The following is a 13,843-nucleotide window of genomic DNA, read 5'->3' as shown; positions in this document are numbered from 1 at the left end:
AATAAAATAACTTCAATGGAGGAATTCATTTTTTTCTCTTTTGCAAAAATTTCTATAAGTTTGAAGTTGAACTTAATTAAACAATCCAAGCAATTCTATTTGCTCACAATCAAAAGAAATTTGCCCCCCATCATATTTTCTTCCCCAAAAACGACTATATAAATGATCACGAATACGTAGAAACAGTCGTCACTTAATTTTCTTTGCCTGCTCTAAAATGATCCAACTTCACTTTTTGTATTTATATATAATCTTGCAGGTTGCATTGTCAGACCTTGCGACCTACTAACAGCAAGGCGATGAGAATTTTTGAAGGAGCCTAATCATCTCCCGCGCTTTCTCTGGCCATCTCATTTCTACTCATCATGAGGCCTGTCTGACTTGATTCCGATCTCAGCCGCGCCTGCCTGCGCCCAGCCGGCGAGTAGAGCCGGAAGAGGTCGCGCGCGGAGAAGACGGAGAGGACGGCCATGCCGACGGCGGCCGCGAGGCCACAAACCATGCCGAAGGCGCCCTGCACACAGAAGCGGGTGTAGATGTTGCAGAGCCTGCTCCACTGCAGGGGCTCCACGCCCATCAGCGCCACGAAGCATGCCTGCAGCGCCGCAACGGCGCTCGCGAACACCACGTACGCACACCCCTGCAAAGTTAAATTATACATGTGTCAACAACATACACTTTCCTTCCCTAAAAAGAAAATACACTTCCTTTTTTACAACTCCATTTTGAGCCAAAAAAAGTCACACCAGGCCTAGTTGTCGGTTCGATGTTTATTTTGGTTTTTTCTTAACTTCTAATCTATTCATCATTAATTATGATAGTGCAACGAATACTAGAAATAATAAAAATTAGATCCAGATCCGTAGACCACCTTGCGACGACTGCAAGCCTTGAAGCGAGCCGAAGGCACGTCGCCATCATTGCCCCTCTTTCACTGGAGCCGGGCAAAACTTGTTGTAGTAGACAGTCAAGGAGTTATCGTGCTAAGACACTAGAACAAATGCACCAAAACAGCAACCGCCACCATTAAAGAGAAGTTTAGATTGAAAGGATTCAACCGATAAACACACGAACAACTACCGGATCCAAGTGGATCCACCGAAGATAAACGTCGATCGAATCCCACGAGATCCAACGGAGACAAATCTCCGGTTCAATGTTTATTTCTGAAATTCGTTTGGAGTACTAAACACAAGTATTGTTATCTTTATCAAAATTTAAAGCAGGCCATACATCTTGTAATTAGTCTTGCACTTGTTACCCCCCTAATTGCGTAATTGCTCACATAACATTTTATAAAATAGTTACCTTCACATAAATTCCATGTTTTGATTCCATCATGTTTTCTCGGTTGCATATGTCAATATATACACACGATGCATTCCTAATGGAGTTGGTTGTAATGTATTTCGATGAGATTTTTGTACAAAACTGATAACCTTCGACGTCTTGGAAGAAGCACTAGTTGCTCCCCACTATGACCATTGTGAATGTACTGCACGGAGCACATGCATATGTGACGACTCGCCTCATCGTCTACGCATGGTAGTGTGCCGGTCCAGGGACCTCGTCTTCATCTCGTTCCTACCAGTCATCATCAAGGTTGGGGGCGGCATTTTCAAGTGGAGGAATGCCTAATGGGGTGTGACCCGTCTCGGTAAATATCACCATGTTCATGTTGAATGAGCACCATCTGATGCACTCCCTCTTCTCCGCCAAGTCTGCCTGCTTCTCCTTGTAATGGAGCGCCAGACGCCGTAGTCACCCACATAACCTTCCCAGTGGCTGTATGCTTGAAGATTTCGCCGGGGCAGATGGCCGAGATGTAGGCCTCATACCACTCATCACATGCCTCCTTAGCAGCGAGTCGAACTCGATGGTGCCTATTTTCGTATTCTAATCCGACCACTCATCGAGGGCGGGATCCTCCTTCGTGGCCTCCACCCTGTAAAGGCGATCCTCCTCCACTTCCTGGGCGATGAGGTTGACCTCCTCCTCCACTGTCGCCTCGTTCCACTCTTCCTCCTTGAGAGTGGCACGCAGCTCGGACAAGGAAGCGGCATGGCGATGATGAGAGGGAAGTGGAGATTGTGGGCTGCAGGGTAAGGGCTATTCGGCCATCGGTACGAGAATTGGAGCTTGTGAGCTATTCGTCCATGGCGACAATCCTTTTATAGCCGCGAGCGGCTGGTCGTGCAAAAAGAGTGGCAGATGGCGGAAAAATATGGTTGAAAACGTGATATTAATATTAATGGACAGGAGAATTTAGCACGAGGGTCGATCGCCATTAATTGACACACTTTGTGGTGCCATGGCATCTTCTGCAGTCTGCGACATTGGCAGGATCAAGAGATGGGTCACGCGGGAGAACGAGGAGGGAGCTGAAACTACCCTCCCGTAGGAGCGGTTGAGGGATGGAGGCCGCTCCATTTCAATGCTCCAGCCTTCAAATATGAAGGCTTGTGGGACGTATACGGAGCACGCTACATAATGGCAACCGAGAACGGGACGACAGCTCTCGTAGAGTTGTTTTTCAGTCAGAACATTCATATTGATACCCCAAAAAAAAAAACATTCATATTGATGATTATTATGCCGACTGGGCCAATATGACTCGTCTACTGAAGTTGCTCTTAATGTGTTTTGCTGTTGCCGTTGGCAGTGCGGCCATCAGTCCATCAAGACTCTTGTTACGCGTCGCGAGTTAAGTTTGAGAAACGACCCCGTTACGGTTGCAACCGCATGAGTTATGACCCCCCCCCCTCTCTCCATCAAACGATGTACTGTAATACGGAATTATGTATGGCGAGCAGGTCACACCAGCGACACTCTTCTCCGCCGTTCAGTGCACATGTTCAGTGCCGACATGACGCGCCAGATTATTATCTTCTAAGACGTGGACTTCACAGGGGAACAGTTGAGTAGGCGTGATTCATCAGAAATCGAAAAACCATGTCCCAAGGATAGGATAGAATTAGAAACTTAAAAGCGACATGGAGTGCTTGCAAAGCAAGGCTACCGATAAAAGGAAATGTACTAGAGGAAATGGAACGGCGGTCGACAGAGAAAGCCTTAATTGGCCAAGGTTTGGCTGTCCGATCAAAAACGACAGTCAGAAAAATCCACATCCACCCTTACCGTCCTCCTGCTGCTACCTGGCCGTGGCGAAAAGCGACCGCGCAGTGCCCACGCTCGCACCCGCCCGTCGTTGTAGCCGGCTCACGGTAATTCCACTCGATGCGTATTAATGGGAAACGGTTGGGCGCCAAGCACACGCACGCGTCCGGCCTGTTTCCTCCTTCCTTCCTTGCTGTACTCACCACGACTCTCTGGTCTAGCTAACTACGCTGAAGCTACAGGTTGCCGCTGTCCCCCGGCTGTGTTTCGCGGAAGCAAAATCAATTCAGCGGGAATTAATCGGTTTGTTGGTTACCTTGTCGAGGAGGAAACATACCCACGCGACCGCCCTGGCGCAGCTCCCGCCGTCCTCGCCGCCGGCGAAGCGGCCGCCGGAGTATAGCCGCTTGAGGAGCCGCGCGGCGTGGTACCCTGCGGCCACGGCCGCCGCCACGATCAGCACCCTGGCACACGCAGCGAGTATCCGAGGCGAGCGATCAGTGATCAGGATCGTGGTGAAAGCTTGGTCGTACATCTCGCGCGCGCGCGCGTGTACGTACCAGAGGGCCTCGACGTCCTTGGGTACGGCCTTCTTCCGGACGAAGAGCACCGTCTTGGTCTGCGCGCTCAGGCCCAGGAGCAGCGCGGACGCCGCAGACGCCGCCGTGCACGCGCCCCGGAGGAGGCTCTCCGCCCTGTCCGACGTCACCGCCGCCTGCAGCCTCGCCACCGCCCCCATGTCGCCCAGCTCGCGCGGCCGGTCGAGCCTCGCTCGCTGGGTCTCTGCCTCGCTGCGGAGTGCGCTGGCGGGGCGGAGCGGAGCTAGCTGCCTGGCCAACTGTTTGATCTTTGTGGAGCCGGAGTAGCGGACGTTGGTCCCGCGCGCGCGCGGAAAGCGTTGGGCCAGCGCGCGTACTTATATCACCGATCCATCGGTTCCCATCAATGGGGCTGTGGCGGTGCAAAACACTTGAAAGTACGTGAGCGTTGAGGCCACCATGTATGGGATTTAAAATTTCTCACCAAATTGTGTTGAATTTCATGGGCTTCACTATAACTTATAACTAGAGATACTTATGACCGTGGGGCAGCTTTATAAAATGTCATGGCCTAGAGCATGTCCAACAAATTGTGAGCTTCATTATGGGTAGTACTAGTGTCTATGTCATCAGCCAATAATGCACCACATAGTTGCTCTAATCACGTGTATTTTAAGTTGAGCTATAGGCAGAATAATAAAACATAGTACCTCTGTCCGGAATTACTTGAAGCTGTTGTCTCAGCGTTAAGTAATTCCGGATGGAGGTAGTATATCTTTTCACCAAGAGTATGTGCTTGGCTCGCTGGCATATGAGCATACAAGCGAGCTCTCCCTACTCTTTTATTCTCTGCCATGTCATCACATATTCTGCATGGTAAATTTTACAATTGTTACCGCCGCCAACAGTATTGACAATGATTTGTGCCACCTGGATCCCGTATGGGATTGTCCTGCGGATCTTTTATATTGTGATCACATAGATCTGCAAGCACGGTCTGATTGCGATTAGCAGAGTTTCAGGCAGCAAACTGAAGAAAGACAAACGAAAAATTCAAAGCTCGAACTCATGAGCATATGAAAATACGCTCAGAACTAAGAGAACAAAGTTGATGCTATTTTGGAATTAACCAGATAAGTTGGATGAAGTGAAGAGCAATCCAGAATCCTATTTTGTATACGGAAGTTGTACAACTGATATTGGAATTCACCCATGGTGAAGGTAGTTCTCCAAACAATTATGTAGCGTGTGAGCTTCACCGCTATAAAACATGCTGAACAAGGTTCCCAATTTTACCTCTCTAGCCCTCATAGTTTATGCTTGTAATAGTACATGCGTTACTCGAACTTATATGCTACATTGACAGAGATTGTGATCATGGTGTGAAAGCCGGTGTAGCCATCTGCGTTTGCTTACAGTTACGGGTAGCCTTCGCAGCTTTGGGCGTCAACGAGAATGCATAAAGGGTCAACCACCTCGAATACGATGCATAGCAGCTTGAAACATCAACCATGATTAAAAACTTCAAAAAAAAAACAAAACAAGAGATGCTACATCTACTAATTAGGGAGGAAAGGTATCGGACTGAGGTTGAAGGCTTAGAAGAAAAATCAAGGGGGGTAGGGGCTAATCAGGTGTGGACACGTACCTGATGTCAAAACAAAAAGTGTGGACACGTACCTCCGTACCTTCCGTCCGTAAGCTGGCATTCGTTGATTACATTTTCTAAAAAAAAAGTAATTGATATTTTTGAAATGTGCTCCAGCTTGCCCTCCATTCGACTAGAAGATGTCCACGTCCCTTCAGCTCAACTTCTCATAAATGGCATACTTGATTGCAACAAATACTCACTGTATGATCACTTGACAAAAGAGGCCAATAACATAATGCCGGTGTACCACCCCAACAAAACAATTTATAGCATCACAAAAACGTTCTCCCAGAAGTTATGGACCCCAACCGATTAATAGCCACAAAAGCATAATACTGTTGTGCCGAATGGAGGCACACCCCGAGCACGAGGAGACTCGTGTTCTGGTGGTCCCGTGCGCGGTACGTGCACTTAGCAAACCAAAAAAAAGCATAATACTGTTAACATCAATTCACACCGTCTTCTACAGTAATATTCTGCACAAATTAAGCTAAACGGAAACAAGCTAAACAAGAATTTATGCTGAAATTATACAAGGAAGCGAGTCGACATTTTTTTTTTACAAGGTAGCAGAGCTACTCGCTGTAGATTTACAGAAAACTAGTTTCAATGGCAATCACGACGAATATGTGAGCCAAAGAACTAGTTCGCAGCAACAGCAGCTGGTATTTGAGATTTCAACAGTAACGTCTAACGGTGAGCACACGCCAAGATCTTAATCCTCCAGCTCAACAATCTGCGCCCTTCTTTCGGCAGCTTTCTTCCTGACAAATATTCCCCATCTCATAGCAGCCTTTATCTTGAGCCACCCGACAACGGCTTTGCCCGATGGACGGCTGGGCTCACCTTCCAAGTCTGGGTTTGGCAATGGAGATTGCAAAGGGAAGGAAAACGTTTCGTCTGGCAAACCAGTAGAAGCTCCGCCCATATTGAAGACCCTGAGCAGCTGCTGCATGTCGTCACCCTCGAGCAGTTCGTGGCTTTTCAGGCGAATGTCTTCAGTGAAATCATCAGCATACTGACCATCACGGTTGTGATGCCAATTATCGTAGCCGAAATTTGCTGGCTGAATTGGATGGCCTTGAGAAATTGCGTGATGCAACTGGCCGAGTTCCAGACCCATGCCATCACCTGCTGTTCCCTGATTAGACCCCATCAACATGGTATGCGGCAAAAATGAAAAGGCGTCATCATATGGCACAGGCACATTAGCAGATGAACTCTGAAGCTGAACAAACTGTGTTGCTGTCTGGTTGCCATCATACCCTATAGAACCATTTGTGCCTGAAATGAATGAAACAAAACATATGGTTTTGAGAAACCTCTATTCCAGAGTGACATCATGAAATATTTCATACATCTCATACACCCTTTGCTTTATTTGTATGTATATATTTATATCCAAAATCAATGTTTCAGTTTTTCCAACACATTAAGTCATATTTTCCTACTTCAGAAATAAAATGGCAAAAATACTTAGAATTCTGTATCTAAGCACTTGTGTGCTTACCTGTTGTAGATGGTCCTGGCATACTCGTTGAAGAAATGCGCTGTACATATGCAGCAGGAGCACGAGCCTCAGCTTGATTAGTTAATGCAGCCTTTTTCTTCGGTTTAGGGTTCAAGAGAGCTTTGCCATCATATTCAATAACATACATCCAATTATCATATGCTTTCTTCACCAGCCCATCAGCAAAATGCTGTCGCAAACAATAACATTCTAATCAGTCAAGATTTTATGTTTAAAAAAAACACTTCTGCTGATTAGAGCAGAGAAAGCCGAACTCGCTCCTTGAAAAAATGAAAAATAAACAAGTGCCCCAGATTACTTAAACACACCTAAGCATAGAGTGTAGCACATCTCAGAAATTACTGCAGTTAATAGGAAGGCCAGAAAAACTATTATACATTGGAGAAACTGGCTATACCTAAGGGTTTAACGTACCTAATGAGCATTCAGTGCGTTAAAAACATATAACTGTACCAGAAATTTAATACGTAGTTGTTAATACACATTATCCATGGCCATCATTCTTGAATATAAAGGGTGTGTGGACAGATCAAGACCAATGTGATATAAGATGAAGTCAGACCTCAACATATTACTCCCTCAATCGCTTACGTGACGTTCCTGTTCTCCTACCATAGTAAAAGCGCTAACAATCCCTCAAGTTCCAAAATCTAAACGTCCCAGCCATATACTGGAAAAAAAATCTCTGGGACATCTCCTTCCATGTAGCCTGTTCAATGGTAGGCGGAATATTGGTGAACAGAGATCAGGGCAAGCAAAGGTATGCAGACTCTGCATGAGATGAACTTCTCAGACGAGTGTGAGAGCAAAATCGACCAACTCTCAACTAATCACACCCATGCCCACAGTCCTTAATATTGACGCCCAAACTAAAGCACCCTAGAATTGGGAACAGAGAGCATACCAATTTCAAAACTCCAAAACAGGATAAATTTAATTGCATTATCTAGGACGGGTGGATGTTAAAATGAATGGGAACAACATTTAAGTTCAACAAAACATAACACTAGATATCAAATGCACCCAAACATATGCCCATAGCACAAACCTTTTGGCCATCATCAAGACTCTCAGACGAATAGAATTGCTCGCCAGAAATCAGCCCACAGAATGCATAGAGGTCGTTGAAGATAGCACCAGCAGTTCTGTTCTCATCAGAATAGTATATGTAATATTTTCCACTCAAGACACAGGTTTTTGCATGTTCAACGAGGGAATCCCACATCTTGTTGGACATGCCACTTCCGAGGATCTAAAACAACAGAACAGTATACAAATTAGAACTAAAACAACAAAAGATCAAAGGCCGTGGAAAAGAAACGAACTTACAGTACGCAGCTTCTGTGGATCCCGAACCACAAGCCTAAGAAAATCTTCAACAGTTAAAATTCCAGATTTATTCAGCCTCTTATGGAACGACCCATCTTTTCCTATTTTCTCTAACCTCCAGACCTCATCCTTCAATGCAGGTGGATAATGCTTCTTGTACACTAAAGAAGTGAAATTCAAATTGTTCAGACATATGTCAAGCAGAAGCACATGATTACCATTACAGAAAACTTACATTCTCCTCTATGGTCCTTAACCATGAAAGCTTCAGTTTTTGCCTCACGGATGCGAACACCCTCACAAAACCCTGAGGCAATTTTCAAACCAAGTCTGAATTTCCTACTCCTTATCCAGCTAGAGTTATCTGTGAACGTGAACTCCCCGATTGTGCCAACACCTTCTTTCAGTGTGACTTGTATATCGCCAGTTATAATAGGTCGTTTTCCCTCACGCTCCTTCACTATATGACTGTCAAATTCCTCCTCTGTCCAGCCTTCCTCGTCTTCATTGTTGAAATCACCTTCTAGAACAACAATATCAAGCTTGGCAGATGACTCCAGCCCAGATGATACAACACAGCCATTGCCGGTATCAAGCAAGACAACATGAATTGCAGCCCCCTGCTCCCCTTCAACTTTTCCTCCGGTAAAAAGGGGAAGGGACAATCTTGTCCTGAATTGGAGTTGCAGATTTCTTCCACCAGGACCTTCAATTCGCTTTGGAGAAGACCTGCATTATTCCAATCAGTAGCAGATAATTAGTATCAAGGTGGCTCCCAAAGAAGGCCATTTCACCTTTTAGGCCTCAAAGTTTACATACTTTGCGAGGATATAGCATGATGCGTGAAGCCAAATTACATTGCACACCGCAAACATCAAGTTACTTGTAAGACCATCATGTGTTACTTGCACTATATTGATATATTTTACAATTCAGTAAGGAAAGGGTGTTATGTGTCATACTCCTTTTCAAAATAATGTCCTCCTGCAGCTCCAAACATTTTTAGCCACTTTAATTACTTTTTTTCCCGTCAACAAGGTCATAGCAGATAGAGCTAGTTAACTCGTCCTGATGTTTGCACTTCCCAAATAATTCATCTTTTGCTCGCATGTGTTGGGGGAGGAAAAAGAGGTACTCCTATGTCTAACCCTAGACGAACATCTATTTTGAAAGGAATGAAGTGCACAACTAGAAGGTATAAGGAAAAACTAGGCTACAGTGATACTCCCTCCGTCCGGAAATACTTGTCGGAAAAATGGATAAAAATGGATGTATCTAAAACTAAAATACGTCTAGATACATCCATTTCCGGACGGAGGGAGTACATGATTTTTTCCTTAACACACTGACAAAGCTACATATACATTTGAAAACTTATGAAGTATTCAATAGTGTAGTTCCTCTAGTCTAGAATTGACACTGACCACATGGAATCTCCAAGTAAAACATAATAAGCCACATAAAGTATCTTCGATTTCTATGCAAATCAACCATAAGAAAAGATCCCACTTCCTTATTGCAGTCCTGAAGTCAGGTGTAACATGAGTCTATAGATTGAGAAACATAGAAAGAAATTATAAACGGAACGGAACCGATTGTGCCCCATTTACGCCAAGAGATGGACCTGTCGATGGGGGAGGAATGTATGTGGGTGTCAATAGGAGAGGTAAGCTATGGCTTGGCTGCTCGCATACTCCTATGTCAAGGTAGGGTTAGAGGTCATGCCTAGGTTGTTTGATGAGCTTTCTTTTCTAAAAAAAATGAGACCAACCCAAGGGCTAACCCTCATTGGCTTTTTTTTATAGGAGAAACTCTGCGAGCAACCGCGTCAAAGCCGAGGCTCGAACTCGGGTGGGCTGGTAGCTACCCCAGCTGCCCAGCCAACGGGTCGACGCCCCGTCCTCTGAGCTTTTTTTTCTGGCAGAGGGCTGCATAGCCATATACAGTGTGCCTAAATATTTCAAGAATAATCTGATACACCTTTGATACATACCACAGAAGGCATATCCATGTCAGGTACGTATCAGAACAAGGAGAAAGCACCAAACAAACGGTTCAGTGCATCTTAAATGGAAAGTAACATATTGACTTTTTAACAAAGAAACTAATATATTTGCTTCATTGTTGGTTTGATGTCATACCTCCCAGTGATTACAGCAGGACCAAGTTTTCCCAAGGCGCGCTCCACTTCTTCACTAACCTACAAGCAAAATACGAAATTACAACCAACAGAAAGAAACACAAAATGACAATATACATTTTGCAACTCCATTAAGATATGTCATAACAGTATTCCTTTTTAATACTTGCTTTGTTCTTACCACTCTACGGAGAATTGGTTCCAATGATGAGCAAAGCCTCTGCAGACTATCCACCTTTAGTGCTTCAACAATAACACTGTACAATTAGAATGAATAAGTACAAAAACCAATTGAAAGGTAAACCCAACAAAAAATGTTCAGTAAAACCATTTAAGATAATACTTAGCTAATATTCAACAGGCCACAACTCAACATCATAATGTTACAGCACTTGACAGTCTTCTAGCATTTTGATATAGAATTACGAGTACAGATACATGAAAGCAAAAGAGGCAAACTGGTTACTAAAAGATGGTAAAATAATACTTCTTAATTGTCCTACAATGATTTACGTAGTCTGTAGCACATCTAAGTATCCAACACCGCATGTTCACACAGACCACAACCAAGAATGTGCCATGTGCCAAATGCACTGGAAACACTTTCATATGTTTGTATGGTCACACTAAACAATGTTAAGCTTTGGCTATTCAAATAAATAGGAAAATGGTATGGAGATTATGCCTATAAACATGACGCCCAGAGATAGCGCTTTAGGGATGGTTCTTGCCATTAACTAGGGAGATTCTTGTCAGTTGGCCAGTTGGGGTATTTTGTAAACGAACAAGTTCGATGAGATAGCAAATAATACAATTTTAACATGGCCAGAGTGCTAATTTTATGTATTTTCTTAACTTATGTGCATGAGGTTAAAATATTATAAAAAATGAATAGAGTGAATGACAAGCCTGGAGTTAAATTTGAGTTTGTCTGTATGTGTGCTGGATGATGTATACCACTTTTCTTAAATTGTTTTCAGTGGTAAGCATAGGCGTCCCTGTGTACATCCTTGATGTCTATAACAAGGTCACGAGTTTGCTCCTGAAACTACTTATAACGGATGCTGTCCTTTCTTTCAACAGTTAACTACCAAGTTACCAAGAATTCAGCCATTTCCCAGCAGGTCACATCAGTTCCAGCTCAAATTCTTTCTAATACTGAGCAGTATAACACCAAAAGGCAACTTCAAAACGCCCATGGCCATCAAAACCATAACAGAAATTCCAAAGTTATGGTTAGACGCAGCAACTAGAAGACTAATCATCACCCCGCTAATAACAACCTGACCACCGCTTGTCCATGAAAAAACAAACATGTCTTCAGATTTTCAGCCAGACGGTACCAAATCGCGAGCAACAAATCTGAACAGAACTCCCAAATCCCAATTATATAGCACCGTAAGACGGCGCTATATCACGAAAGCCTTTGTACGATCCAGCATACAAACCCAAGCAACTCCACTGGCTAGCACTCGCGCGGCCGAATCAGCACGACTATACGAAAATCACATCACGCACTTAAAAGGGGCACCGAAACTCCCCGAATTCCTGACCTGGCAAGAGCCGGGGGCCGCGACCGCTTAGCCTCAGGGCGGCTGTCGCCGGCGGCGGCGGCTTCCAGCCCGCGCTTCTCGTTCATCGCCGGCAGCGAACCCTAGCCGGCACCCGCACCGAATCGAGCGAGGCCCGCGTCCAGATTCCGCCTGACCGCCGCCGCTTCACCGATTCGGCGAGCCGGAGGAGTCGATCGACCGCGGTCGCCTGGGCCGGGGGCTGGATTCGGGGTCGGGTGGAGGGAGGGGGATCGCGGCGATGAGGTCTGGGAGGTGAGGGGAGAGAAGGCAACGGCGCGTCGGCGTCGGCGGGGCGGATGGGTCAGAGATCCTTTTGGCGAGACAGATAGAGATTGTACCATCCACTGACGAAAAGCGCGCGGGGCCCACGGCGGCAGTGTGACGTCGCCGCCTGATTGGTGACGTGTCCGCGGGCCCAAGCGTGGTGTAAATATATTCTATCCGAAAGCCCAACACGCCGTGGCTGGCAAGTGGTGGCGCGGTGCGGGTCGGTCGGCGGATCTTTTCGCTGGGGCATGGGTGGACAAATTTTCTGCTTTAACCTTTTGTGCTAACAAATTTCAGAATTGATCTTGGTTCACGCCAATATCTTTGGCGTTTGGCTTACACGGGAGACGCCATGGTCCATGGCGTCTGGACCTAGTCTGCATAAGCTTAGTTGGTGCTAACATGGCAAAGCGAGACGCCATGCTTCTTGGCGTTTGGAGGAAACGACATAATCTTGGCGTTTGGTCACTAAGATTTGCTAATTGCTGACCGGCTGCATCGCTGCATGCATGCTCGGCCGCCCGCTAGCTTCTCTGAGTGCGTGCACGTATACATGCACCCTGTGGTGGCTTAGATAACTACTCGTAGGTCGTTGTTGGCTGTAGCACGCCCATTATCAAGGTCATCTAGTTTAATTTGTCGTTCATTATCTTTCACTACGTAAACGCATATATGACCCCTTAATCAAATATTAGAGCCTCGGTAAGGGCATCTCTAACACTGATCCGCAAACCTTCTGCATTCGTTCGGACTGCACTGTCCAGACCGCGGAAGCCATCCAACGCGCCTATATCAGTCCGTGGTGCGGTCCGGACGTATTTTCTCCCACTGCTCCCAAGCCCTCTTCTGACCGCCATGGCCCATCCAGCCACCCCCCGCCTCTCCCATGCTTTCCTTTTTATGCACGCTCTGCTTACCGTGTCGCAGTCATGCCGGCCCATAGCACGGAGCAGCCGACATTGATGCCGCGTGATGTGACCGGACAGAGGGCGACGCTGATCGACGCGACCTCTCGCCAGCCGCAACTTCCCGAGGAACCAACTCCAGTCGATGGGTCAATGACAGTATTGATGATCCACACCCAAGACTGGACCCAACCACTGCACGCCTATATGACCAAGGGTGAGCCCCTTCAAGATAAAACGAAGACCCGACACATCATCTATCGCTCCAAAGCCTACACAATAATCACCTCACCAACCACCACACGCATCAGAGGAGGCCGTAATGGTGATCCACACAAAAGAAGATGTTTGTCAGCGTTGTATATCCCTTTGTCACACGTATGATTTGCCACGTCAAAATGAGATTCAAATTTTTGTGAGTGTTTTTTTTCACTGTCAAGAGCTACGTGTTGTGTGTTTTGTTATAATTTATAAAATGATGGTTTACTGCATTTACGGACACGATTGTGATGGTTTTCTGCATTTACGGACATGATTGTAATGGTTTTATGCATTTCACTCGATTCAGAACCAAAGAGGAACGCCTCAGTGATTTTGGCGCTATGTACTCCGTACTCTGAAAGGGAACTACCGTGAAAGAATGCTAAGAGCACTACAACCAGACATAGCAAATATGACCCCTTAAACGCCCACGGACGTGGCCGGTCAGTGACCGCGCGTGTCCGTTTTGAGTCCCTATTTATCTGTCTGCGCAACCACACTATTTTTTTCTCATATGTCCGGACACTTG

General features: G+C 45.8%; 2 protein-coding genes across 2 annotated transcripts; both read right to left on the bottom strand.

Annotated features, from left to right (window-relative positions):
• Positions 1–218: 218 nt before the first annotated feature.
• Positions 219–4,021, bottom strand: LOC123136586 (CASP-like protein 2C4). Its single transcript, XM_044556001.1, has 3 exons — positions 3,678–4,021; positions 3,434–3,581; positions 219–640 (listed from the first exon to the last, which is right to left on the bottom strand). Exons 1-3 carry the CDS (start codon positions 3,854–3,856, stop codon positions 320–322), a joined length of 648 nt encoding a protein of 215 aa, XP_044411936.1. The 5' UTR covers positions 3,857–4,021; the 3' UTR covers positions 219–319.
• Positions 4,022–5,813: 1,792 nt separating this feature from the next.
• On the bottom strand, positions 5,814–12,217 carry LOC123136584 (calmodulin-binding protein 60 B). The gene is made up of 8 exons (XM_044555996.1): positions 11,861–12,217; positions 10,489–10,564; positions 10,309–10,367; positions 8,403–8,896; positions 8,168–8,328; positions 7,887–8,090; positions 6,818–7,007; positions 5,814–6,591 (listed from the first exon to the last, which is right to left on the bottom strand). Exons 1-8 carry the CDS (start codon positions 11,944–11,946, stop codon positions 6,023–6,025), a joined length of 1,839 nt encoding a protein of 612 aa, XP_044411931.1. The 5' UTR covers positions 11,947–12,217; the 3' UTR covers positions 5,814–6,022.
• Between the last annotated feature and the right edge of the window lie 1,626 nt (positions 12,218–13,843).

The sequence above is a fragment of the Triticum aestivum genome, chromosome 6B (genome assembly GCF_018294505.1).
Source record: "Triticum aestivum cultivar Chinese Spring chromosome 6B, IWGSC CS RefSeq v2.1, whole genome shotgun sequence".
Taxonomy (NCBI): domain Eukaryota; kingdom Viridiplantae; phylum Streptophyta; class Magnoliopsida; order Poales; family Poaceae; genus Triticum; species Triticum aestivum.
The sequence above is the reverse complement of the archived record's forward strand: the minus strand, read 5'-3'. Positions and strand labels throughout refer to the sequence as shown.